The 27,693-nt window shown below is 45.1% G+C and overlaps 1 protein-coding gene across 1 annotated transcript in view; it reads right to left on the bottom strand.

Annotated features, from left to right (window-relative positions):
• LOC136949087 (AT-rich interactive domain-containing protein 1B-like) overlaps window positions 1-27,489 on the bottom strand; it is a 67,970-nt gene extending 40,481 nt beyond the window's left edge. The window contains exons 1-2 of the mRNA XM_067243292.1: window positions 25,975-27,489; window positions 7,513-7,707 (exon numbers count right to left, since the gene is read on the bottom strand). Of these exons, the coding sequence (XP_067099393.1) occupies window positions 7,513-7,707; window positions 25,975-27,228 (1,449 nt within the window). The 5' untranslated portion in view covers window positions 27,229-27,489. The remainder of the gene's footprint in view (window positions 1-7,512; window positions 7,708-25,974) is intronic.
• Between the last annotated feature and the right edge of the window lie 204 nt (window positions 27,490-27,693).

Here is a 27,693-nt window from a genome sequence, read left to right as displayed (position 1 = left end):
AAGAAAAAAAGGAAGAAAGAAAGAAACAGAGAGCATTAGACACAGAGAAGAAGAGAGCGAGAGAAAAGCAAATCTGATTCATGTGGAGAAAATGGTCTCATTCCCCTCTTGGATGACCCTGAATAAGATAGTGCCTGTGGGGAGGAGGAATTTAGATTTTAGCCTGTGATCCAGGAGAGGGTATGGGAGGTATTCTATGGCTGAATATAGACCTGAGAATAAAGATAGAGGGATGGAGAAAGAGAGAGAGAGAGAGAGAGAGAACTCTAGGTTATCTCTGCAGGGCAAAAAACAACATGAATTATTGAATCATTAACAAATACAATTCCCATAGTGTCGTCCTTACTTGAAAAATGCATCTTTGTTAAAAACAAAACAGTATGAGAACTGCATTGAATTTCTTTGCAAATATCTCCTATCACACACAGCTAGAGACTGTGCTTTGACAAGCTTTAACTTGTATAAGTCATGTCAATTACATCGAAATAAAGAGAATGCTAACCACACATCGCTAGTTAAACGACTCCACCTCCTTCTTAGTGGTTAGCATCAGGACATGAGATTATCCTTCAGATTCCCCGGGAACATCCACCAGCGCTTGATTAGCCCTTATACATGTTGACAGTGTCAATAAAGTTATGTGAAACGGCCTTGGCAGTGACATTGTGACCTGTCAAGTTCTATCTAACGCTACAAGTTATAACCTGCGTGAAACTGAGTGTGTCTGAGTAAAAAAGGCTTCAATGTTGTTGAATCTGAAAGGCAGGAAATAAGACAAAACCAGCTCTCCCGATGTACATTGTGTGATTTTTGAGGGACTTCAAAAAGGAACATTATCAAGTTGCCTGGTGATATATGAAAGTGGAATATAACCAGGATGAATTAAGTATTCAGTCTACAGAGTACACAAGAGCCTGGGAATTGCTGCTCTCTTTGAGCTAAAATACAAACGTACAAATGATGGGGCAGACCTGACCTGTATAAATCTTCTTCCAATCTGGACCGAAATGAAGATGAATTTCAGGAGAGCCAATTAATGGAGGAGAGTAATCCTTCCAACTCGGCATAAAAAAACCCCGCTCGGCTTCTCTCTCCCTCTCTCCATACATCTTCATTTTGTCTTTTCATTTGCTGGAGTTTAGCACAGATAATGGCAGTTCAGTGTATGACACTGAGAGTTTGGCAGAAAGGAATCAAGTACCATTGAATCAAGGGAATCTCTGAATCAAGTACCATTATGACAGGGAAAACACCTACCTATCATCCAGCAACATGGACTACAACTGAAGTCTGTCAACAGCTTCAAGTATCTACACAGCAGGAGAAAGCATTCCCCTAAATTCTCCTCAGCACCCCATTTAGTAACTTTGAAAGATTGTTTTCTTGAACTGAGCCAATGAAGAAAAGAAAAGAAATTACAACACAAGCCTTGGACTGACAATAGATTTGAACTCAAATCAACTAACTGAGTTAGGAGAAACGATGAACTGCTCGGGTAACGAATGACGTACAAGGACGTTTTTATCTCCGGCTAATGGACGCATGGCGTTCTCTGTGGCCACGGCTGATTGGCTGAGGCCTGTGGAACAGTGGGGTAATAAAAGTTACAAATGAGAGCAAGCTATTAGAGCCATTGACGTGCTCAGGGTACCTCACTAATTAATTGATCCTGAAACTTCATCTATTCTGCAGTGAGAGGAACCTTAATTAATCAGCCCCGCCGTATCCTTGTCCTCTCTTCTCTCCTTCCCTTTATCCCTCACTCCTTTTATTTTATGTCTTCTGTTTTAATTGTGCGCTGGAAGTGCCTGGGGTCCCGGAGTAGTGACAGGGTGGAGGTCTGTTGGAAGAGTGTGTGAAGGGAGGGGGGGCTTTGAAGACCAAGGCTTCGACATTTCAAAAGCCTTTCAAAAACTGGCCTGCCAGGCTAGCCCCATTGGCCCTCTTCCCCTGCCTGCTCTCCTCCCCTCGTTCTTTCTTCTTTCTCTCTTCTCTGGTGGATGGGTGATTTATCTCAGGCTGTGGGCCATCCGTCAGGTTGACCAGCGCTTGGTGCATTAACCCCACAGACAGCCGGCTCTGCTTCTAAGTGGTCCAGCCGGCTCCAAGTGTACCTCAGCAGGACGGAAGCACAGGGCTCAATCAATGCCATAAATTACCCATCTAATTCCCAACAGTCAATACCCGTTTGGCCGGCGAGGTGGTGAGATCCCATTTTGTCAGAGTGGAGAAACAGGCCTCTTTATGGAATGCGGGGACAGCGAGACAGGAAAAGGTTTGCGGCGAGGTTACATTTTGCACAAAGGTGGGAAGTGGAGGGGGCTTGACTTGGAGTCTGCTCTGAGGGAGAATTAAAGAGACTCTATTAAAGAAAAGGGATCTTGGATTGGCCTGGGGGTCTTCTACACTGGTGGAGAAGCTGAGGACATGCACAGACGATCTGCACTCCAGTTTAAATTGTTGGATTCTATTAACTTGGTTGAGTGTGTACGAACCATGCGGCCACCACCAGTGATGGTTTCTCCCTGGCTTTGTTGACACATCCCCCCTCCTCTCTCTCTGTCTCTCTCTCTCTTTCATTTCACAGGCAATCTTTTTCCTCTCCCTCTTCCCCTTTTCACATCAAACACTAATGTTTCCTTCAAATTTCTTTTCCTCTCTGTCTGCCAACTTTGACATCACAGGAAATTACAGTTGGAATTGGCAGCCTTTTTGCTTTCAAGTTCATTCCACTTCCAAACAAAATGTCGTCCTCGTCCTGTCATCAGACACCGGTCGCTTCTTCTGCCTCCCTGAGATCTGTTTGTTCTGCCTCCCGTGGACGTAGGCTCCCGTCACTCCACTGATGTACACACACACACACACACACATCCCCACAGTTGCTTAAAGATCCTGTAAAGTAAATTCCATGTTTTGCTTCTAAGTACATTATATACGTGTGAAATGAGTTCCTGAAAGCATGTGCAAAGCGCTAAAACTTTGTCACACTGAAATGTGGAGTTAGACCGAAAAACAGTTTCTCTTCCGTTTTCATATCAGGTTTTAATGGGCGGAGCCAAAAAATGCCCTATCTACGTCATTTCGCCCCATCTACGCCAGATCACTGAATGGCTGCTCCTGCTGTACTGTTATTGTAGCCTACATCAGCTAGCTAGCTAGCTTCAGGATGTCTCCCACCACCTGCAACTGCATCTTCCCTGGATGCAAGAACTCCAGCTGCGCTGCAACGCTATAAGTTCCCTGTTGATAATGAAAGGAAAAATAGGTGGATAGATTTTGTGAAGAGCCACGCTCATGGAAAGCTTCGGTTAAACTCCAACAGCCGCCTCTGCGCCACAGTCCATTTCATGGCAGAGTTTTAACATGGACCAGAGACAAACGGGGTTCACCAACACAGGGCTTCTCTTGCAGCACGGAGCCGTACCGAGCATCACCCCCCCGGCCGTTCATCCTCCGCTCGCACCTGGACCATCCACCACCGCCAGCAGTTCATCACTCAGTTCTGTGTGCTTGTTATAATTATACTAGATAACTTTTCCAGAGGTATCTCTGCTATGAGTTAGTGCAAACCGCTAAATTGATATTAGGCTACTCGGTGTAGAATGATGGTACTTTGGTGAAATGGTAGCTAATGTGTGAGAAGTAGCCTAGTTGGAGAGCTCACTGTCTGCTGTCTCTGGTGTCCATTTTTACTGTTACAGCTCAGGGGAACATTTCATTTATATGCATCTGTATGTTTCACTCATTGAACAAATAAATTCTAATTCTATACGGTTTTGTTCGGCTTGACATAGCGTCCATTATCTGGGTCAGAGGTAGGCACTAGGCAGCGAGGGGCGGAGCTTCAGCTCCTTCAGGCGACACGCCCCCCCAGTCTCAAGAAGAGAAGACTGCTGATTTTTTCACGATTTCAAAGCCTAATTTAACATACTTGTCGGTGTTATTTTTTCATTCGAATTTGGATGGGTAGTTAATAACACATTATTCTGTGGTGTGGCGAACTTAAAACTCGTTTCCAGGTCCACTTTACAGGATCTTTAAGGACGGGGTCTTTTGTTCTGAGATAAAACCCCATTTGTTTAGTTCAGCACCCATGCTTCATAAGGCGGTATTAAAGTGAAGAGCTTTCTGTTTGGTGGTTTAACAGTGGTAGAGGGTGCACAGGATGGGTGTTTGTGGGTATGCATATGCATATCTACGTGTGTGTGTTCATGGGAGTGTGTGTCTGTGTGAGTGCGTGTGCATGTCTGTGTGTGTGTCTGTGTGTGTGCGTATGCACGTAACAGCCCTACGTAAAGGAGCTTCTAGTTCCTTATTTTCCCAGCGTCTCGCTCTGGTGCTCAAGGCTGTCGTCAGCGGGGCGGTCAGGGCAACTCCAACCACCCCCAGGGAGGGCAGACAACCTGGGGAGGATCTCATCCACAGCCCGTCACTGTCTCTGACACGCACACACACACAGTCACACACACACACACATGTGCACAGACACATATACACACACAGACACTCATGCACACAGCAGAGAAATCCCCCAGTGCATCCCATCTAGACATGGTGAGTGAGAAGAGAAGAGAGAGGAGGAGGCACTGCGTTGGTTAAGTTATAAAGACAGACTGGCCAACTGAACAGCTATGTTGTGTATGGGGGATCGACAGGGGGAAAACCAATCACTAAATGGATTTGGTTCCGGCTGCTTTTTAATATAACAAATTATAAAGTAGTAATTGTTTTAAAAGTCCATTCCAGATAGCTTTGATATGAGTGATACTTTAATGAATCAATGATCATTCTGTGAGTCAAAGTTCTTCTTCTTTTGAGGTGTGATTCTGACTAAACCCCATGTGGCATAACCTTACACAGTGGGCTTGACCACACAGCTCTACAACTGCTCTCTCACACACACACACACACACACAAACACCATGACAAAAGATGACAGCCAACAGGGAATCACAGGTGTCACCGACACCCGCGTGCGTCCACGACGCCACGTTGCCTGGCAACACCCCAGCCCATCCATCTACGCTGCACAGAGCATCCTGCCGGGAGCACAATGCATCATGGGGGATCATCAGGGGCCTGTCATGTTGTATATCAACTAAAAGCCTCAGCTCAGAGTGTCAGTACTACACGCTCAGCCATCATCAGACGGTTCTCTATTAGTAAAGCTTGTTACAGTCCGAGACGCATGCCTATGTATGAAATAATACAAATGGTTTAGTCTCCCCAGTTATAAACTCATTACTTTCAGCCAGTTTTATTTCACAAATACACTCTGGAGCCTCAGCTTTAATGTCAGTGCCAGATAATTAGAACTTTAGAAGCTTGCTCCTTTGGTCACGGCCAGGGATAACAACAATAATTTTATTTCTCTAATTATGCTGCGTGGCGGTTCTGAGATTGCTGGCCCCACGGTCCTTCTCCCTCGTGAAATGTGTCTGAGTTTTCGCAAGACCCAAAAAATTACTGGAATTTGTTTACGGATGTGTTTGTGTGTACGGGTGGGAGAAAGTGTGAGTGTGTGTGTTTGAGTGTGTTTGTGTGTGAGTGAGAGTGTGTGTATGTGGTAACAGTATATGAGATTGTCTAATTTACATTTGTGTGTGTATATAAATACTCCAGTGCCCGTGTTGCCTAGGACTCTGGTGCCTGTGTGGAAAGCATGCTGATGTCATCATCGTGAGCCAGAAGCGGAGTGGAGCTGCAGCTTGATTGTGGTCTCTGATGTGTCCTCCTGCAGTCTACAGCCCAGACCCAGACACTGGAGCTAGCTAGGGCCTGGAGCCCAGCTCCCATCAGGAAAAACAATGAGACTAATATCGCAGGGAGCTAATATTGAACATGAGAAAGCAAGGGTAAATGATGAAAATGGTTTATACAGCACAAGGGAACATTTCCTTGTTTACTCACTGGATCACTGTGCACTGAGCTAAGACGTCTCTGTACACTGCTGTTTGTGTGTGTGCGTGTGTGTGTCCAAGTGAGAAATAGAGAGAGAGACAGAGACAGAAAGAGAGAGACAGAAAGAGGGAAAGACACAGTGTGTCGAAGTGTGTAGGCATATGCTTATAGTGAGGCACAACACTGTCCGTCCGTCCGTCCATCTTTCCGACCATCTGTCGTTCTCTCTCTCTCTTTCTCACTGCTGTCAGTGGCTGTACCATGTGCAATAGAGCCCTCGCGAGACACATTCAAACCTATACCAACAGTCCAGGCTAATTATAGCTGAATGGCAAGGGGACGCTTATACCAGAATAGCATGGCCTGCTTTAGTGGCAAAGCCACGCTTTTAACAGCAAACCAAGCTCAGGGAGATACTCTCCCAGTAAATTCTGAGACAAAGCTTTGGCTTGCAACTTGCCAGACAGACACACACAAACACGTAAGAAAAGTATGAATTTTCCTCATGAGCATATCCACAAACTGCTTGCCTCTTTTTCCTCTCTCTTTACACACGCACATAAATAGAAACCCTGAGACATACACACAACCACATACACACAACCCCCACTTTGTCTCACAAACACATGCTGCAAATGGGATTTACTTTGAGTCCATGAAACAGACAAAAACACTATTGTGTGTAACACAGCCCTATTGTATGTGTCTGACTGTAGCTCCCTGATGTTTGCTGGCTCTGGAGACTGGGATAAATGTTTACTGCACAGAGAGAAAGCATTCCAGTGCTGGGTTTCATCATCACACACATGCAGACATCAAAACTGTCTTATTCCACTGGGAGACTTGGGGGAGTTCATTGATCAACACCAATGACACTTTCAGATGCCAGCGGCGGAGACGCCATCGTCTGTGCCTGGCACTTTAGGGCTAAATTTGAAATTGAACATGCCAACCCCTTCAAGGGAAACGTCTTGAGAATGTGCGAAATGAGCGACGAATATCCCATTGTGATGTCATTTATGATATCGGTGACACTTTCTGTTTGGGGCACACAAGGTACTCACTCAGTTACATTTAGGCACAAAAGACACACACGAACACACATACACCTGACATGATATTCTCCTCTGACATACCCTGCTAAACACACGAACCAGCAGTTAAAGGGACAGTCCACCCCAAAAATCTAAACTACGTGTTTTTCCTCATACCTGTAGTGCCACTTATGCATCTAGATTGTTCTGGTATGAGTTGCGGAGGTTCAAAGATATCGGCCACAGAGATGTCTGCCTTCTCTTGAAAGTAGAGGAACTAGATGGCACTCGGCTTGTGGTGCTCAAAGCGCCCCCAAAAATACATTTGAAAAACTCAACGACAATTACTCTTTCCAGAAATGACCTGGTTGCTCAAGATAGTCCACAGACCTTGTTGCGAGCAGTTTCATGTAGGAAGTTTGGTAGAAAGATAATAGTTTCCAACATCAAACTGCTAACAAGGCAAAGAGTAAAAATATGTACTTTACATTTTTGGGTGAATTGTCCATTTAAGCATTTGTTAGTCTGATCTCATAGTGGGTGAGAGTTGTATGAGAGGATACAGAGATAGACATACCTGCTGCTGAGTGTACTGGATCCCGCCCATGGCCACCTGACCCCTCCCCTGCATCCCCATTGGGTATCTGTGTGGAGAGGGCGATCCGTATGGCTGGCTGGGATAGGGCCCACCCTGTTGCTGTTGAGAGTATGGGTTGTTGGCCATCCCATAGATCTGGGAGCGCTTCATAGCCATGAAGTCCATTGACCCCACCTGTGGACAGAGCAATGAGGTGAGCTGGAGTGAACTTCAGGGGCCTACAAGCTCCAAAAATACTTTGTCTGTTTGTTTGAACAACCGTCATACAGTGCATTGAACCTGAAAGAAACTGAGGTGTCGGGAGCAATTCATTCCTTTCAAGCATTTCAGATCCTTTTAGGGTGTTTCAGGTCCCGGGAGATGATGGAAAATTCTGGTTCGCTGTGTCAGGCCTAATGCTAACCCGTCACCCATAGCGCCATGCTCGTCTGCCAGGCAAATCATGTGGAGGGAGACTTCTCCCACTCACCTCTCCTCTCACTCTGTCTGCTGCAAAGGATCATGGGTGATTTATGACATTTGTTCCTACTGTCTGTCTCAGTTAGGTGCACAGGGATACGCTTGCACTCATCCTCTCCTCCCTCCTTCCCTCAACAATACCTTTTCATCCCCACCTCAGTGCGGCCTCAGAATAGGGCTCTGGAAAGGGCCTCCAGGCACACACGCCTCAGGCTCCGAGCTGCTGGACTAGTGAACTTTACAGTCTGTGAGTTATGATAAATGATAAAGTTGTTCACTTTCCATATTGTAAGTCAGATACATGTGTTGTTTTTGATGTTTTTAGTCCTTCATTTTTTGGCATAAAGGTCATTACCCTAACACCCCTGAGAATGTTTCCCTCTGTTAGAGATACTGACAGCGTGCACACACACTTCCATTAATTAGAGTGGGATTGTGGCAAAAGGGCACTGCTTTCTGAACGCTGCAAATACAAGGCACTGTGCCACTGTCAATACCAGACACAATTCAGGTCATATCCCTCTCTCCCTCCTCCTCCTCTCTCAACCACCCTCCCCCCCTTCTCCCTCGCCAATCCTTCTCAAGAGGTTTCCCCTGTCGCCAAAAAATGCTGAACGCGAGACGAGCAAATCCCCTTGTGTCGCTGCCAAGTTCACAAAAGCCGGACTACTACACTCAAAGAGCTGTATAGACACAAATAAAACCTCAAAGGTTTGGCAATACAAAACGGAAAGGCAATCAAGCCCAACTGTGCACATACATTACACGCAAATAAACAAGTGTACAGGTGCATGCTTTAGGTCTTCACCTCGTCAGGACATGGTGACGTATACATAGGTTCACACACACACAACACACACACTCATAAAGCAAACAGACGAAAACATAACAATATACATATGAAGGCACTTATGATCCAGTTTCCAAGATTTCCCAACTGATGGATAAAGATTTCTTTCTTTTCCAATGTTGTCATGTTCAGTTCCAACAAATGTAATTTCAGCCCACTGCAGTCCCATTCTAGAGATATAACCAACATCTCTCTCATGCTCCCAAAAAACTACAATTTGACAAATTGAAACATAATGTTTTGCCCTTGGAGAAATTGCTGCACTATTGAAAAAAGATGAATAATAAGAATTAAATCATGTTTTTTGCCATGAGGGACAGAATATATAAAAGTAGTGGGAATATACTAAAATTGTTTTATTTGTTCAGAAGATTTTTTTTCAGTTGTGTTCATCTGGGCTTGCCATTCAACTGAGGTGCTGGAGACAATACTAATTCAAAGCTAAATTTGAAATTCAATTTATGAACTCCCCTGCAGTTCCCAACTCTCGTGAGCTTATTGCAAAACAAAGCTATTAAAAAAGGAACATGGGCAAAATTACTATGGGGTGAAACCTGTTAAATTGCTTTTCAGACTTCTATTGACTATAATTTTATGACTTCAAAATGGTTGTACTCCTTTCACTTTAATGTGCAACGTTGTTAATCAGCGAAGACAATACTTGCCACAAAAAATTGAGAGCTGTGGATTGTAAAACAACAGCATTCACACATCAAAATCAAATAAACATAAAACATTATTAGCAAATGGTTATTGTTCTAATTCCATTTAAATGCGAGAGATAAATCTTAGATTTATTGATCGTTTAAATGTCTATTCCACCACTCCAAACATTCCCTGTGTAGAAAGACTACAAAAATGAGACAAAAGTAGTCTGTGTCTGAGTAGTGCGTGTGTGTGTGCATTTGCATTTCTGCCAGGAATCAAAAACACACATGCAAACACACACTACACACGTACACACATACACATTTTTCTTGTCTCAGTGACCACTGCCACCCTGTCCTTCACACAAGATGACCAAATCACCACCTGCCTCTAAGAAGCCTTCATCATCGTTATTTACTGTCCCTCCCTCCCTCTTTCCCTCCTTCCCACAGACACAGATACACACACACAGAGAGCCGCACACACACACAAACCTTGTGTTTATCGTCTCTCCGTTGGGTCTAAGGCCAGTTCCGAACAGTCAGCCCAGGAGTAAGACACACTAACTCCTCTGTTGGGATCAATGCACCGGAAATGCAACGTTCACAGTAACTTGACATCTATGACATGTACAGTATTTGTACTGTATTATTACAGTATGTTTTATGTCAAAATATATGTAATTACTGCTCCATGGAAGATACACTTTGACCTGCAGCCTAACAGATGACAATAAACCTTCAACATGCACGCAGTTCTATCAAACAATCCTGCTCCTTTTGTGCGTCGGCTAGCGCAACGTTCCTGCTGCACCACAGGACTCTGCTGCCGATGCCTGCAGAACAAAGGTTTGCATTTGCCTGAAACCCAAGCGATTTGGGCCTGCTGTTTCAAACAGAGACAGAGAGACACACAGAGAGTGAGAGAAAAAGAGAGAGAGAGACGGAGAGACAGAGAGAAAAATATAGAGAGAGACAGAAAGAGAGAGACTGCAGGGGAGGAGGAAGTGTATATCAAGTTCCATATTAATGTGTGCAAATTCCCCGCTCCTGCTGACTAAGATTAGAAAATTAATTTCATGGATGCAAAGACAATACTGATGTCATCAAGAGAATGGGGGCCAGCTGTGTTAACTCTTCCCTGGCCGACAGCGTGGACAAGAGCAAGTCACAAGACAGCACGTCCACTCCCATGCCCTCCTTGAGCAACATACTGGAGCTATGCAATGCATGGAATGACGGGCAAAAGGGAAAACACGTGGAAAGCGTTACGATGCTCTAGTCAAGCCTACCTGGTTTGTGTCACGACGACTGATATAGTAACTCTGTGTGCGTACAGTCGGCACAGTCCTGTTTGTGTCGGGAGATCTACAAGAGCAATCACTGTGGCATTATCTTCATAATCTACATCCCTTCCCGTGTAAACAGGGAGGCATTTCAGGGGCGAATTCAAAGAGCATCCCTGTGTTGTAGGATGACAGAATCTCATCCAGCAGCTACAACAGACGACTCTTAGTGAACGTGGGCTGGGAGTGGGAGTGGTCCGTGGGGACCTACGGTGTGGCAAATTGCCTTTCCTCAGCCCAACAGTCCTGGGTGGCACAGGCAGCAAGGCATGAAGGCCGACGAGGAATGAGATGCATGAAATTATCCAAAAGACATAGACAGAGGGAGGGAGGGAGAGAGAGAACAAACGGAGAGGTTTAGCACTGTGTATGGAGAGAGGATGAGAGAGAAAGACTAATAGAGAGAGAGAGAGAGAGAGAGAGAGAGAGAGAGAGAGAGAGAGAGAGAGAGAGAGAGGAGAAGGGAGAGAGAGAAAGAGACAGAGAGAGAGATAAAGGGAGGGAGAATGGGGCAGAGCGAGAGGGAGGACAGATACGAGGATGTTGTCATGTGGCGGACCATCAGCTATTGTGTCGGGCCTCATGCGCGTAATTGTGCTCTCTGGTGTTTCGTCTGCTGAGGCAGCGATCTGTGAGAGTGCCCTCCGCGTTTGACACCAATATTTACAACGCGCCCCACCCCCACCCCCCCCTGCGCTCAGAAACACGCCCCCCCTCCCCTGCCTCCCTCCCGACGTGCACGTATGGAAAAGTGGACAGGCATGTTTTGTTCCACGCCGTTAGGGCACAGACGTCATTAGGATGGAAAATAAAGGAGAGATGGAGGTTGGGAGGAAAGGAGAGGAGGATGGGAAGGAGGGAGGGAGGGTTCATCTGTCTCAAGTGAGATTGGGGTCAGGAGGTGGCAGGAACCCTTTTCCTCCTGTGAGACTGAGACGGAAAGAGGTGAAAAAAACACGAGGGGGGGGGGGGGGGGGAAAGATGCTCGCCAGCGAAAGGAGACAAGGCTAACACGACGCCACCATGCCATTAGAGAAGGAAAACAAATAAAACACTCTTGTTTGCTGACAATGAACAGGGACAGGCTGGAGACAGCATGGAGCGTAAAACTGCCAACAAGCCAAATCGCTGCTTCTCAGATACATAAAGTGGGCCTGGCCGGTTCTTATCAACATGAATAGATCTGGTGCTCTCTCTACCACTGTGGAACCAAAATCACACAGCACTCAGTTCAGGGGGACTTTGATAACCACACATATGGTATGGACTTTGACAGTGCAGCTTAATGCCTGATGGGTGGTATCGACACGCAGTCTAACTCTGGACCCTGGCTGTCAGTGGACCAAGCTAACTGTTTGAACTATACACTTCTGATCCTTGATATTATGAAGTACTTTCTATGTGAACTATTGGTATGTCGCTTTGGATTGAAGTGTCTGCTAAGGGAATGAAATGTAATGTAAAATGTCCCTGGACACTAGCTGTCCCTCAGAAAAGCAGGCTAACTCTGGAGTAGAGCTGTCCCTCAGTAGAGTAGGATATCTGTAGTAGAGCTGTCCCTCAGTAGAGTAGGATATCTGTAGTGGAGCTGTCCCTCAGTAGAGTAGGATATCTGTAGTACAGATGTCCCTCAGTAGAGTAGGATATCTGTAGTAGAGCTGTCCCTCAGTAGAGTAGGATATCTGTAGTAGAGATGTCCCTCAGTAGAGTAGGATATCTGTAGTACAGATGTCCCTCAGTAGAGTAGGATATCTGTAGTAGAGCTGTCCCTCAGTAGAGTAGGATATCTGTAGTAGAGCTGTCCCTCAGTAGAGTAGGATATCTGTAGTAGAGCTGTCCCTCAGTAGAGTAGGATATCTGTAGTAGAGATGTCCCTCAGTAGAGTAGGATATCTGTAGTAGAGCTGTCCCTCAGTAGAGTAGGATATCTGTAGTAGAGCTGTCCCTCAGTAGAGTAGGATATCTGTAGTAGAGCTGTCCCTCAGTAGAGTAGGATATCTGTAGTAGAGCTGTCCCTCAGTAGAGTAGGATATCTGTAGTAGAGCTGTCCCTCAGTAGAGTAGGATATCTCTGGACCATGGCTGTCCCTCAGTAGAGTAGGATATCTCTGGACCATGGCTGTCCCTCAGTAGAGTAGGATATCTCTGGACCATGGCTGTCCCTCAGTAGAGCAGGATATCTCTAGACCATGGCTGTCCCGTGTCGGAAAGCTGTGTGTGCTAGTTACTTCCTGCCTGCAGGAACCATGGGAAAGGGAGGCAAGACGGCACTGAGCGGTTTCATCTGAGGGGAGCTGTGGCACGAGAAGAATGAGCTCTACTTTCCATCACACATTAACACACACACATACACACTTTCCCTACCAAACCGAAAGCCTGGGAACTCAGCAATATTATGCAACAATATGAAGACAAAGAAATCAAATAAAAAACTAACAGACTGCCCTTAGGAGAGAGGAGAGTATTTTGGTTCATGAAGGAAAAGCACCACTCAGGTGGATTCTGCCATACCATAACACCGATATTAAATATGCAGCCAATTTTACGTATTCAGGGAAATCACCACCTTAGCTAATAGAATGGTCTTGGAGGGGAACAGTGTTTTACAGCTCCAATAATCATAAATGAAGCAGAATCACTGGGTATGTTTATGAATTAGCAATGGTTATTCACCGTAATGTGTTCAGAAAGGGAGAAGAAAATACATAAGTGAATATTAAGCAAGCGGACGCACCAAAATGATTCTAAAGACTCCTAAGGGGCTTATTCTGTTATCCATTAGTCTGCCCCATAAGGCAAAACTAAACAAGCTATTTGCTAGAACTCTAACTATGGAGGACAAGGACTTCTATCTGGCTCTTCAAAGGCTGGACGATTTAAAATGTTGTATCTTTTTTTTCTTCTGCCTAAAGGAGGTTCTGTATGTTGACTACAAATACTCCTTTGGTAAAAGTCTAGTAATCCATGAAAAAAGACAGAGACAAATGTATACATTTACAAATGTGTTAGTCTATAAAAACCACCACATTTACAACAATTACACCGCCCTCAGTCTTAACTGTGGTCAAACAGTCGTATAGCAGCTTAATGTGATTCACCATAAACTACAGGGTATTACACCCTGGCCATTGTGTTGGACCTTGGCCCAGGCGTCTGGATATGTCCATATTTCTACAGTGGCTCGATCCATCACTTTAAAAACAACAAACAGATATCTTGACCTTCTATCCTCGGGCGGTTATTAGATACTCATTAAAAGTCACCTGAAACAATTTGAACCAAATTGATTTCATTATCGGACTCCGCACGAGGCATGGGCGACTGTCTGATAGCTCAGCAGGAAATGTACAAAGTTAATTAGAAAAAAAAGGATTTCATTTTCTTTCTTTTTTTTTATTATCCTCCTCCCCCTGTGACTGTCATATGCGTAATGTGCTGCTGTTGCATCGATGGCGGGAGAATACAGATGTGGATGCAGGAGAGGAAAATGACAATACAATACACATAGTTTAGAAAGAACCAATAGGGGGGGCATTTCAGTGTGTTACAGTGTGTGTCTGTGTCAAATGAAAAAAGAGGAGTGTGTTTGGTGTCTGATGTGTGTGTATGATACACTCTAGCCTCCCTAGCCCCAATCTCCTGTGTGCAGTTTGGAAGGGGGGGGGGTAGTCTTAGAACCTCTCTCTCCTCCCTCCCTCCTTCCTCCCTCATCCCCCAAGTGGAACAAGGCCAGGGCATCAGGAGGGCTTGATTGTCCCCTTAATGTCGGTGTGCCCCGGGCCGAATAGGCTCCTTGACCTGGGGACAACCCCGGAAATAGGCTGCCTGTGACCCCAACGGCCTCTGCAGGCCACCCCAGGGGAAGGGCTCTCAGCTCGGGCCTTTTCCAATCTCCTAAGGCCTCCGAATCAATCAGGGTGGAGGATGAGAACATGAGGTAGTGAAGCTGAACGATCAATGAGGCACAGACCTGAAGCTCTCTAATGCATGGCTAGACAACAGACCCATACCTTTGTCCTATCTAGTTTAAGAATCACGTCAAACTTGAGACTGATATCGTCACACTAACAATGACTTCAGGGTAATCTGAGTGTACTTTCATTATAAATAATTTGGTCATTCTTTTTATGTAAATCTTATGTTTTATGTTGAATGGGAATCCTTTGCATTTTTACAACAAAAATTCCGTTGCTCAACATTTATAATTTAGGTATTTTCTAATTGAGGTTATTTCTGTTCAGTTGCTAAGACACCATGTGACCCAGGAAGGAGTACACGAGAGGAGAAGCAAGAGTTCTCTTTTCTCTGTCCAGTCTTAGTCCATCGTCATAAAATGTACCCCATCTTACACAGATGAGGATTGAAATCATTATTGCCGAAATTTTCTATTTTAGCATTTGGATTTAAATATTCTTACTAAATTGACTGGACTGGAATTAAATTGACATAGCCCCTGGCCACTCTCATAGTTTTTTTTACTCTGCCAAAATTACAAAAACATACTGCTGACCAGAACGGATGTTGAACAGGCTAAAAAACACGCTTAACATACTGTTCTGGATACGCAATTACCTGACAAAAATAAGCAAAGTTGTTTTAGTTGTTTCAGACACCGAAGAGCTTGGCCCATTTTTTATTGCTGTGTTTTATTTTCATTATAGCCCAGCCCAGATTAAGTGATGGACATATTTCCCAGGAGAGGCTCAAACTAATCTGTCAGTGGTACCAGCAGGTCTTGTTTTATCTCGCTGTGTGGAGCTTGGCTCCGGCCTAGTAACATCTGCAGCCAGATGTCCTGGGGAAGCGGGCTGTTGGAGAGTCTCTCGCAGTGAACTTTCAGCTGGAGCTTCTCAGCCTTGTGTGCTGATAACTGATAGAGAGGATATGGTAGGAGAGGACTCCTTGATTCAATCACAATATTTGAAGCTTTCCAATAACTGTTTCATCACACAGTGTTTCAGTCAGAATGAAGTATGAAGAAAGTGGCAAAAACAGTCAAAATAAATACAACAATTGCACTCGAACAGCAAAGACAGTGAAACTGCTGGACATGGTAGAAGGTCTCCAGGAGGATGGTTCCCATCTTTTCCTTGGAGAACTGCAAGCCTTGAGCTGACCTCAGACCCTTAACCATCTTTCTTCTGAGGCTTCTCGTCAAATCACAGAGGAGGCAGACGTTTATGAGGGGCAGACCCTCTTCCCAAAGCTTTGATCTGGCGAGTTTTACCCATTTTGTAGGGGTCGAGCAGTCAGTCCCATCTGGGAGGCAGCGGTGTAAGTAAAAGCACATTGAGCTGCTTTTACAAGATTCTTTCTTCCTCAGCCATGGAGGAAGGTACCGTAGATAAACATTGGAGTTGGTTTTGTGTGTGTGTGGATGCGAACATGTATGCACTGTCGATACAGTACATGTATATGTGTACACTACATAACTAAGAAAAGTATAAGAAAATACATAAGCTTAACAGAAAACCTCCCCTTGGCCACCAAGTATCTCTCAATTTAGTCGAGAGCAACAGAATGAGAAAAATGTCAATCTCTGCCAGGAAACATTGCGTTTCCCTCTCTTCCATCCTGTTGCAAATTATTCATGCCACAAGCTAAATTTATTCATTCCATTCTGTTTACTTTATCATTCGACTTTTATTCTCCCTTTTCCCCACATTTGTTTACAAGAATAAAAGCCTAGCCTGACAGAATTATCCACTCCACAACAAAAAATAAATCACAGTGCTCACACACATCATTCAAATTCAAAGAGCGACACTAAATTATAGATGGGCCATTTTCCCAAATATGCATTTCATTAGCATTTCCTTTTCCTGTCCTGGCCTGCATGCACACGTCTGTTGCTGCGTGCAGAGCGCGGGGTGTGTGTGTGTGTGGGGGGGGGGGGGGCAATGGGAGCAGACTCACAGCGAAGCAGGACGTGTCCTCTTTCCCAGGCCTAATTTAGGATTCAATTACAATACTCTTTAAAAAGCGTCGACTTCGCAATTAATTATTTTAAGATTAGCTTGACAGTAATGGGCCTCCTACCATCGCCGGCGGTAGACTGGAGGGCTGTGCCAGAACCAAAGACCTCGTTGAACGCTCTCTCTCTCTCTAAATCCCCCCATCTCTCTCCCTATTCTTTCAGAATCTCTCTTTCTCTCTCTCTCTAGGAAACAGATAAATCAACCCTCATACCCATCTCCCCCTCTTCTCCCATCTCTTCGCCCCCTCTCTCTTTTTTTCCACCACACATTGTTGTGTTATATTCCCTTTTTGACATCCTGCTCCCTCTCTCCTTGGCATGCGATTGATATTGGTACACAACGCTGGGTTGCTTTTACGAGCCACAGGGGCCCACACCGAACATCGTCCTGCGCTCAGGGAGAAACGCTGACGGATGGCCCCTCTGCCGCCGCCCGCCCGCCACAGCCGCTGCGTGGCGTAAGCGGGAAAAAAACGTCCTCCTCCCACTTTGATTGGAGCCAAGCAAAGCATTTCTCTTTCCCTGCGCCTGCCGCCCGCTTTCCCCCGCCCCTATCCCCATCGCTACTTCCTTTGCTATTTTCCTGCTGTCGCCTCGGAAATTAATGCCCCCCCCCACCTAACACCTCCCCCTGCCCTGCCTCGTATTCCTGTTTATTTAAATATTTGATATGTAAGCAGTCATAAAATAAGTGTCATAACACAGCGAATGATATGCGGTGAAAAAGGCCATTATGCGTAATGGCTTCTGATGTGCCCACTGCCCCAGTAGTTCACGCACGCGACAGGGGCAGGGAAACAGGCCGCAGGGAATAGACAGGGCGTAGGTATACATGGCATACATGCAGAAATGAGAGGGCTGCACGCCCAACTAACCACGAGCACACACCACACTGGGTGAACACGGAGCAGCTCACATGCACAATTGACTTCTGATATACAGGGTTCTGGAAAACACATGCATTAGGCCCAGTACATCTGTGATAGCCACTGTAACTGCGACAAACAATGCAATACACACTGTAATGCAGAGTCTTCAAGATATACCTCTACAAGAACACTTTATAATGCTCTGACCGCTGGGTCTATTGCATCTGTCAAATGACTGAGTACCTCATTTTAGTTCTCTGCTACTCGGTATCAGAACAATGCAATAGCAACCAACCTGAATTTCCCATTTGGACAAAGCAGCACTCCCACTGGAGATGGTTCATTTGAGCAACATTCTGTCTCTTATCTCCTACCTTCCTCTACCCTGTGTCCTACTTCCTCTACCCTGTGTATCCTACCTTCCTCTACCCTGTGTCCTACCTTCCTCTACCCTGTGTATCCTACCTTCCTCTACCCTGTGTATCCTACCTTCCTCTACCCTGTGTCCTGCCTTCCTCTACCCTGTGTCCTGCCTTCCTCTACCCTGTGTCCTGCCTTCCTCTACCCTGTGTCCTACCTTCCTCTACCCTGTGTCCTACCTTCCTCTACCCTGTGTCCTACTTCCTCTACCCTGTGTCCTGCCTTCCTCTACCCTGTGTCCTGCCTTCCTCTACCCTGTGTCCTACCTTCCTCTACCCTGTGTCCTGCCTTCCTCTACCCTGTGTCCTGCCTTCCTCTACCCTGTGTCCTACCTTCCTCTACCCTGTGTCCTACCTTCCTCTACCCTGTGTCCTGCCTTCCTCTACCCTGTGTCCTACCTTCCTCTACCCTGTGTCCTACCTTCCTCTACCCTGTGTCCTACCTTCCTCTACCCTGTGTATCCTACCTTCCTCTACCCTGTGTCCTACCTTCCTCTACCCTGTGTCCTACCTTCCTCTACCCTGTGTCCTACTTCCTCTACCCTGTGTCCTACCTTCCTCTACCCTGTTTCCTACTTTCCTCTACCCTGTGTCCTACCTTCCTCTACCCTGTGTCCTACTTCCTCTACCCTGTGTCCTACCTTCCTCTACCCTGTGTCCTACTTCCTCTACCCTGTGTCCTACCTTCCTCTACCCTGTGTCCTACCTTCCTCTACCCTGTTTCCTACTTTCCTCTACCCTGTGTCCTACCTTCCTCTACCCTGTGTCCTACCTTCCTCTACCCTGTGTCCTGCCTTCCTCTACCCTGTGTCCTACATTCCTCTACCCTGTGTCCTACTTCCTCTACCCTGTGTCCTACCATCCTCTACCCTGTGTCCTACCTTCCTCTACCCTGTGTCCTACTTCCTCTACCCTGTGTCTTACTTCCTCTAGCCTGTGTCCTACCTTCTACCCTGTGTCCTACCTTCCTCTAACCTGTGTCCTACTTCCTCTAGCCTGTTGTCTCCTCCTATACACTGCCTTCCATCACTATCTCATTTTGTTGCATATTTCCTGGCAGATGATTTCAATTTGTCAACATGGACCAAAACCAAAGGATTACAGATAATTGAATTTCAGTAATAGGAGGTCAATAAAATGGGAGATCCTATTTTTAAAGCTGAATTTACAAATACATTTCATATATGCTACTGAGAGGAAAATGACAAATACAACAGATTGACAAATGAAATTCCACTTGATGCAAACTTAGTAATGAAAGTGCACATCAGCATAAAATCCATGTCCTAATTAAAGGACAAAAATCTGAAAATATTCATTAAGGTGATGGTATTGGCTTGGCATTTTAAACATCCATTTGCTGGTTTCCTTTAACAAGGTCCCTCATCAGGCCAATGATCGGAGGGGGAGACTCCAGTGAGCGGGTCAGGGGGTCAGGCTACAAGTGACCCCCTATGCCTGGGAGACTCTTGCCACCTTCAATGGCATGTGAACACACACACACACACCTGCTATGCCACTGCCCTCCCAGTGCCCAGGTTCTGTTGCCCTCCAGCTCCCCTCGCCCTCCCAGATCTTAATTACCTCTAATTGGACTTCTCTCCCCCCTTCTCTGCTGTAATGGAACTATTCATCTTTATTGGTTAATGAGTTCACTGTAGTCACCCTGCGCTGCAGTGAAGGTCAGAAGAGAAGGATTGGGACCATGGGAAGCTGGGGAACAGAGGGAGAGATAGAGAGACCGTAGGAAAAGGGGGGGGGAGATGTTTTAAAATGCACCAAATGCGCAAGGATGAAAAGGGATTTTTATCCTCGAGATTGAAATAGCCATGAGTGGGCTAACATATATTTGAAATTCCTCCCGTGTCTCAAACACATCTCGGCACTCAACCGTTTCTAAGAAAAGTGTTTATATGAAACACACGCACAGACAACCATAGGATAACAATGCGGTGGCTTAACTGACTGCAGTAAGGTAAACATAGATGTCAGTTAGTGTAACAACACAGATGTCAGCCTGGGGTCTTCGGAATGCCTACACATTCAGGGCAGCTCTTTCTATTGTCTATGAACAGATACTGTAGATACACTTACACATTACCAAAGGGCATCACAACGACTGGGCAAAAGAGCTCTGTGGGAACTATTGATTATGGTAATGTGATCTACAAAGAGGGCAAACGGAATCCCCTCTGACATACAGCTGACATTATAGCAACCTTTGCATGTTTATCCAACAATGCCAACGGATGTTCATCAAGCAGAGCATGCTCATCCCACAGCAGACGGGCTAAGCACCCATCTGTGGTGGAGACAGGTGTCAGCACCTTGGCAAACCACTATGTGGAAAATCCATGGGAAGTTGACGGAAACGGAAAAGGGAAGTTCCGTGAAATAAGCATAACGCTGAAATGTCAAAGTATCGTCCACAGCAGTGATGTTGCTCCTTTAAAGAGTGCTGAAAGCAGGAAAGAAGGTGCACTGATTTACATAATGCATACAATACCTCCATCCGTCACCTATTGGTTGACAAACTACTGAACACAACCATCCATTTTTTCTCCAAGCTCCAGTGCGCTATTATTGGTGTCCTGTGTGTTGATAGTGTTTGGACTGGGAAGTTGCAGGGACCTTGATGACTAAATGACAGGTTTAATTGAGGTAAATGACACCCTCTCTAGCCAGAGGTGGCCTCTACTGTCCCTCTGCCTGTAACTCATCATTATCAACACACCTTCCTTCACACATGGTCACTCAGCCTAATCACAGGCCTGTCACTGGCACAATCAGCGGTCTGGACAGGAGAAGGGGAGTCACACAGAAGCTACAATAAACAGGGCAGCACTGCTAGGAATAGAACCTTCCCCTCCTCTTTAATGCTCACTGGTGTGTGCGTGTGTGTCCATTGTCAATTTTTTTATGTGTGACTTTGTTTTGTCCACGAAGTTTAAAAATGAGTGAATGCAGAGGGTCCGAGGCAGAGGGACAGAGGCAGAGGGACAGAGGCAGAAAAAAAGGCAATTGAAGAGAAAGAAGAAGCTCTGCGACTCACACAGAAGCACAAGAACATGTAAAGATGATAAGTCAACTGGTGGATGGGGTAGACCATGTCCAAAGGACTAGATTACATTTCCCCTTCCCTGGGTCCAGCCTGTACCCTTCCACTGTAGGACACACCAGCTTAGGAAACCCTCGGGGGATCAGCGTAAAAAGTGAGAAAAGAAATTAGAGAGAGAGAGAGAGAGAGAGAGAGAGAGAGAGAGAGAGAGAGAGAGAGAGAGAGAGAGAGAGAGAGAGAGAGAGAGAGAGAGCAAGGGAGAGTGAGGGAGAGAGAGCACGAGATCGAGTGAGAGAGCCAGAAAGAAAAAAAATCCTCTCTCCTCAGGGACAGAGGATGGGGAGGAGAGTGTGGGCAGCCCTCCCATTCACTGTCTGCACGTGGCTAATTTGCATATGTGAAGGTCAGGGGGGATTGTGGGAGGTGAGTGAGGCCACCAAAGGGCCCGCCAAGCAGCCTGGCAACATGCCCAACACACGCCACCGCTGGAGGGGAAACCCGACCACTACAGAACACCCATGTGAGAGGGAGGGGGGAGGGAGGGCAAGAGGACTGAAACCACACAATTGCTGGTGAACACTTCTTTTTTTGTCCTCTTTTCAGTACAGTGAAAAAAGGCTTGGTAGAGTTGAGAGTTTCATGGAGGCTTTAAACACGTTGACATTTCCTTCGGAGTTCAGCGCTCCCTCTCTCCTTCTCCCTCCGAAGTCAGCCTCATGTCTCAGTAGTCAGTACCCCTCCATGTGAGTCAGTTCAAACAGCCGCTGGAGAGAGATGGATGGATGGAAATATTTCTTCTCTCTCCCTCCATCCCTCTCTCTGTTCCCCAGAAAAGACACTCAGTGGCAGGCTCTTCACACCCCTGTTGAGTGGGAGGACGGGGGAGCACCGCGTCGCTGGCAGCTCTGGTAAGAGAGCCTAGCTGGAGTGTGCTACACACGGCTCTCTGAGAGGAGCCAGGGGAGACCTGCAGTCCAGCTCCGGGAAGCTGTCCACAGCTAAAGCACTTCAACAAGGCTCAGCTGATAAGGAAGGCCTACAACTCCCAGAAAGCCAGAGGGTTCGTCTCCCCAGTCCTCTGGTCCCCAGACCCACACACTAGCGAGTGTAACCCAGCCTCAAGCCCGGAGCCAGGACATGCAATGAAGCGAGATGAAAAATTTGACACAGAAATTAGTACACCCACATTTCAGGTTTTCTGGAGCCATAAAAAAACCTGCTTGTTACTGTGTAGTTTGATCAAATGGACCATGTTTTAAAACTGGATGCATTCATTTGATTCACCCTTGCTGATCATTTAAAACGTAAGATTCTTCTAGATAATACTAGAAGAACCTTCTTCTAATAAAACTAAGAGCATTCATTGACAAAATATAATGTGAGATTTAAAATCCTATCTAATTCATATTGACACATTATGTAGGAATTGTGCGTACTGTACAGACATTTGGAAAGGGGTACAACCAAACACAAGCACATGCAGACTTCCAGTTTTTAAATCTACACAGCTCCAAGATGACTAGTTTGTGACAACCTTTGACTCCAGGTCATTATAAGTGTATCACTGGAATGAACAAATATGTACAATTATTTTATTAGCAGTCTAATTATACCGACGGTCGACTATGCAACTAGTCAATTTTTTAAGGCAAATCGGAATTAATTGGCATTTTACTGAAACCGTGGGCAGTCCTGGGATAACCCGTCTGCCAATTATGCTCCTGAGCTTTATGTTTCATCCTGGAAGATGAAAACAGAGCCAGCACCTTATCAGGAGCAACAGAGCAAATTAAAATTTCACTCTGTTGTTGCTAATCAGTACAGTGCTAGCAGAGTCAGCCGGGAATGTAAACAAAACATCAACAAGCAAGAGAGCTGGTCGAGCTTTGGGGCTGGCCCTGGTCGATTGCGCTGACGATGCAACTTCTGCTGCTCCCCACTGCACAGGCACACACACCAGTTGTGCAAATACAACTTGTTTTTCTAAATGATGATGCACAGCAAATCATACACATTAATATACCCAAACAAACATACATAATCACATACATATACATATAAGCACACTCACACACAACACTTACTGAGACTGGCCTGGTTCTTAACAAGAGTTACAGTCTAGTATTTAGAACCTAGCTCAACACAATGTACTTAGCTAAATGGCCCAGTAGCATAATGTAAAGCGACACAATTCTGTCACAATTGTTGAGTCTTTGTTCATTGTTATTAATACTTATTCTGGATAAATAGGCAACATCATACACCTTGGGTTTGTTCCAAGGTGAGGAAAATCAAAATGGAGCAATTACTTCATGCTTTGATATTTGTAATTAGGCTTTGATCAAATCAAGACACATTTCAAAACAAAACCTTATAACGAGGTAAAAGAAAAATGCAAAAGGAACCATGTGAAATAGCACAGCACAAGTAAATAGAAGAAGTAAAATATATATATATAGATAATATATGACAATTACTTAATTCTTAAAATTTTATTTTGAAATACTGACAAATCTTAAGACAAATGGTCTATATGCAATTGAAAATCTGAGACAATGGTGTTTTGATGAGAGAAAAGCTGGAACTAGGACTCCCACCCCCCTGTAATGCAGCTTCACTGTGGCTACACACACAAACACAAGTGTGCATGAACACAAATGCATACACACACACACACACACACGTGTGCATGAACACACATGCACGCACTAGCACACATAAGCGCACGCACGCACACACACACACACAAGTCCACTTCTTTCTGGTGACTGGCCAAAGGAGTGAGGTAGGAACAGGTTTGTAAATGAGGAGGCATGATTTCTCTCACAGCTTGCTCCTGAAGAGAGGCAAATGGGGAAAATTTGAAAAAGGGGAATTGTGCCAACAGGTGATTCAGGCGTGTTCAGCCACATGCACGGAAGTGTTTAAACCTACATCCCGGGCCAACTTGGAGGGTTTACACAAGACTGGCCACAGATTCCTATGAGCGCAAGGGGGTATCAAGGACTTAGATGTATAACATTGTAAACTGAATTTCTGAACCAAAAAACAAATTTAAAAATATATATAATAATCCAATGATCTTTTTGTTATTATGCACTGCATGTAATGACTTTCTGCACTTAAAGGTGGGGCCTTTTATTGGGTGTATTCATCATAGTCTATTCTTTTAATTTCACCGACAATGTTGATTTAGACAGACAGCACTGAGTAAATAACATGACAGTATTGAGTATTTGGTTATCATGTCGACAATGTAACTTATTGTTTTCTATCAATAAACACGTGTTTAGAAGATCAACAGCAGAATGTCATGATGCTTTAATGTAGCTACACACAAATGATGATGAAGCCCCTATTATGGCATTAAAGTAAGCTTGTGGTTTTGGTTAGTGTGCCATAAAACTGTAAATGATAAGCCGACTATTGTACAAATCCCATACATGTTGACTGCATTGTTGAAGTAGACAATCAGACAAATTACGGGTGAATTTTCAGACTAATCATTTCCCTACTTTAGTTACTCTGAATAGCAATTACTAAAATCAATATAACGTCTCAACCACCCACACAAAACAAGCATTTCATTTCCCTGCCCCACCTACAAAGCATCTATGAAACAAATTGGTTTTGATTGAAACAACAGTGGGCTAATGAATTTGTTTTTGAGGCAAAGACATTAAACTACACTTCCACCATGCCCCTGGGTCATCCAGATGTTTTCTTCGCAATATTTCGTGCATCAGAATTGTAACTAACACAATACGATACATTACGCTGCATGGGTGATGGTTCGAATGAGCCGCCCAGCTGCAAGATTCCCCTTGGCTCGCCGTCTGAACAGAGTTCAGCACTACACACATGAGCAGCGCTTTGGTACCCAGCGGGGATACAGGGAACCAATCAGATGGCAGATTTGATGTCAACTCTGAGGCAGGCGTCTGGAGGGCATTACAGCTAGTTTACCTCCACAATTCAAATTCCCGACCTTGCGATGCGAGTCACTTTCTAAGAGCGTTTTTTTGGCAAGTGTGCTATAATGCATCGACATTTAGCCACTAGGCTCGTGTTTCCACAGCATCACGTCTAATTTATTTCCAATATCATAAATAAATAGACTGATAGGTGGCAATACAATAAAGAACTATGCCAGAGATTTTATCATTGCGAATTAACACATTTTTTATTATATAGTTTGCATCGACGAAAGGCTATATCGTTTTAAAATGGAGCGTTTTGCAACGTGTCGGCAACCACGTCGGCAAGAGGGCGAATCTTTCTAGCAACCATTAAATGCCTTTAATCAATGAAAATCAGTGCAAATATTAAACAGTTTGCACCACAAACATTTTAACATGAAATTATCAACATTATGAAAATCACAAAAGTTCGATGTAAAACGGAACAATATAATTGCCTACTATTGACTAATCATTTCCTAATCATATCTAAGCTAATAAACAGCAATTTATGCGACAAATATTGTCAACAACAAAATCATTCTCAATAAATCCGAAGCTTTTGCCCATAGTGCAGCTTATAAGTCACCTTGGGCAGAGACAGCTGTGCTCATATTAAATTATTCCTCTTTTGAGCGCTTGAATATTTAGCCTACTGACGAACGTAAGGGGAAAACAGTCGGCCTATACAAATTACAGTAGGCTATATTCAAGAAAAAATGATGGGTTATTGACTGCAGGCGAGGTGTCATAATGTAAAAAATAAAAATCGGAGAAAAAAAGACTGTGTGACAGAAACTACAAACACCGCAACTGTCAAGTTTTGCAAGCTAGCTGAGTTCTTAAAACTATTCTTTACCTGCGTTCTGCTGATACCTTGACCTCCGTTTCCAGGACTCAAAGAGGGGTGGGTTCTCTGTTGTCCTCCCCAGCCATGACTCGTGGGTCCATACTGAGAACTCATGTCTTTACCCAGCGCGATACCTGCTTGTTGTTGTGCTGTGGGACCACTGTAATCTTGATAGCCACTGCCGTAACCTCGCATCATTGGACTTGGGGACGTCAGCAGCTGGTTCAGCGTCGGAGTGGCCCCTGAGGGGTGCTGACTTTGTCCAGGGAATCTTTGAAAGCCCCCTACATTACCACCAGGCACAGAGGCAGCTCCCATGGCTGCTTTCACATGACTGGCTGAAGTGTTGCTGCCAGGCCCCACCAACATGTTATTGCCCTGCCTTGAAGGACCCATCATGCCGTAGCCAGCGCCACCGTAGCCTGTTCGATACGCCGGATAGTGGTTATACTGGCTGTTGTGGTATCCTTCGTGGGAGTTGTGTACGGGTTCCATACTATTGTGAGCTGAAGAGTGCATTATCCCTATTCCAGTGCTTTGCTGTCCACCGTGTTGATCGTAACAGGGCCTTGAACTACCATAGTAATTATTAAACTCAGAAACTGCGTTGTTCCCTCCTGCACTTGGGGACTGTCGGCTAATGTTGTTTGTTGGTCCCGTGTTGGCATGCTCGTACCTGGCGCCCATCCGCTCCCCCGGTTTACAGGTATGGTCCCCTTCGCTCTTGCTCAGCGTCTGCTGATCTAAATGTCCCCCCAATAGATTCTCTTTCCCACCGTGATGCTGGCTGTCAATAGGCCTGTCTCCCCGCGCACCTTGCCCGTTGTTGTTGATGTTGTTACTTTGTATCTGACGCTGCTGATGTGGAAATTGGTTGAATTGCGACTGCTGGTGCTGAGACGGAGGGGGATCTCCGCTACCAACATTTTTCAGTTTATGATTCGCTATCAAACCCGTTTCCAACGAGGCAGTGCTCGAATTAGACGACGACATAGACGTTATATTATTTCCACTCTCCTTCTCCCGTGTGTCAGAATTATTAGTAGAAGTTGAATTGACCATATTGTTCTCGTTTCGGCGGTGATGGTCTACATTATTCATTGTGTTAGCCCCATCTCCAGCTGCAAGCATTGCTCCAGTTCGTTGTACAGTTCCTCCTCCCGATTTTCCGGAATTTAGTTCTTGACTTAAAGTACCCGACAATTTTTTGTTTTTATTATTAGTTCTTGTTGGAGCTGATGCCACTTGCGCAGCCATCATCATTTCAACATTTGTGACAGTGTCAGTGAAACAGTGACCCTCAAATAGGCTACTCGCACAAGAAAAAGAGACGGATGAAAACAGAAGCAAGAAAAAAATCTTCTATGGAAAAACGAAGCTTTGTTCTAGCACTGTAATTTTTGTCGATTCAAATATGAAATGCGTCGCTGACAGCGTCGCGTCGGTGTCAGTTGGGTTTCATATTGAAAGTTGCTCGTCCAAGGTTTAAATGAAACTTTTTTCCTCTCCTCCAACCCGGATATTGGTGAATGCATGTCTCCCGGAGCCCTCCTGGCCCAGCATGGCATAAGAGAGAGCGAGCTCTACCAGCTATTATCCACCTCCAGGCTCTAGCGCGCCTCGCATGGAAAATGCGGACTGGAATTCGGCAGTCTATCGTTTTCTTGCAATGGACTTAATGTGGACATAGGCTTTTAATTCCGTTAATAAACAGTCTATGATAAAACG

The sequence above is a fragment of the Osmerus mordax genome, chromosome 9 (assembly GCF_038355195.1).
Source record: "Osmerus mordax isolate fOsmMor3 chromosome 9, fOsmMor3.pri, whole genome shotgun sequence".
Lineage (NCBI taxonomy): Eukaryota > Metazoa > Chordata > Actinopteri > Osmeriformes > Osmeridae > Osmerus > Osmerus mordax.
Note: the sequence above shows the minus strand (reverse complement) of the source record. Positions and strands in the feature narration are given on the sequence as shown.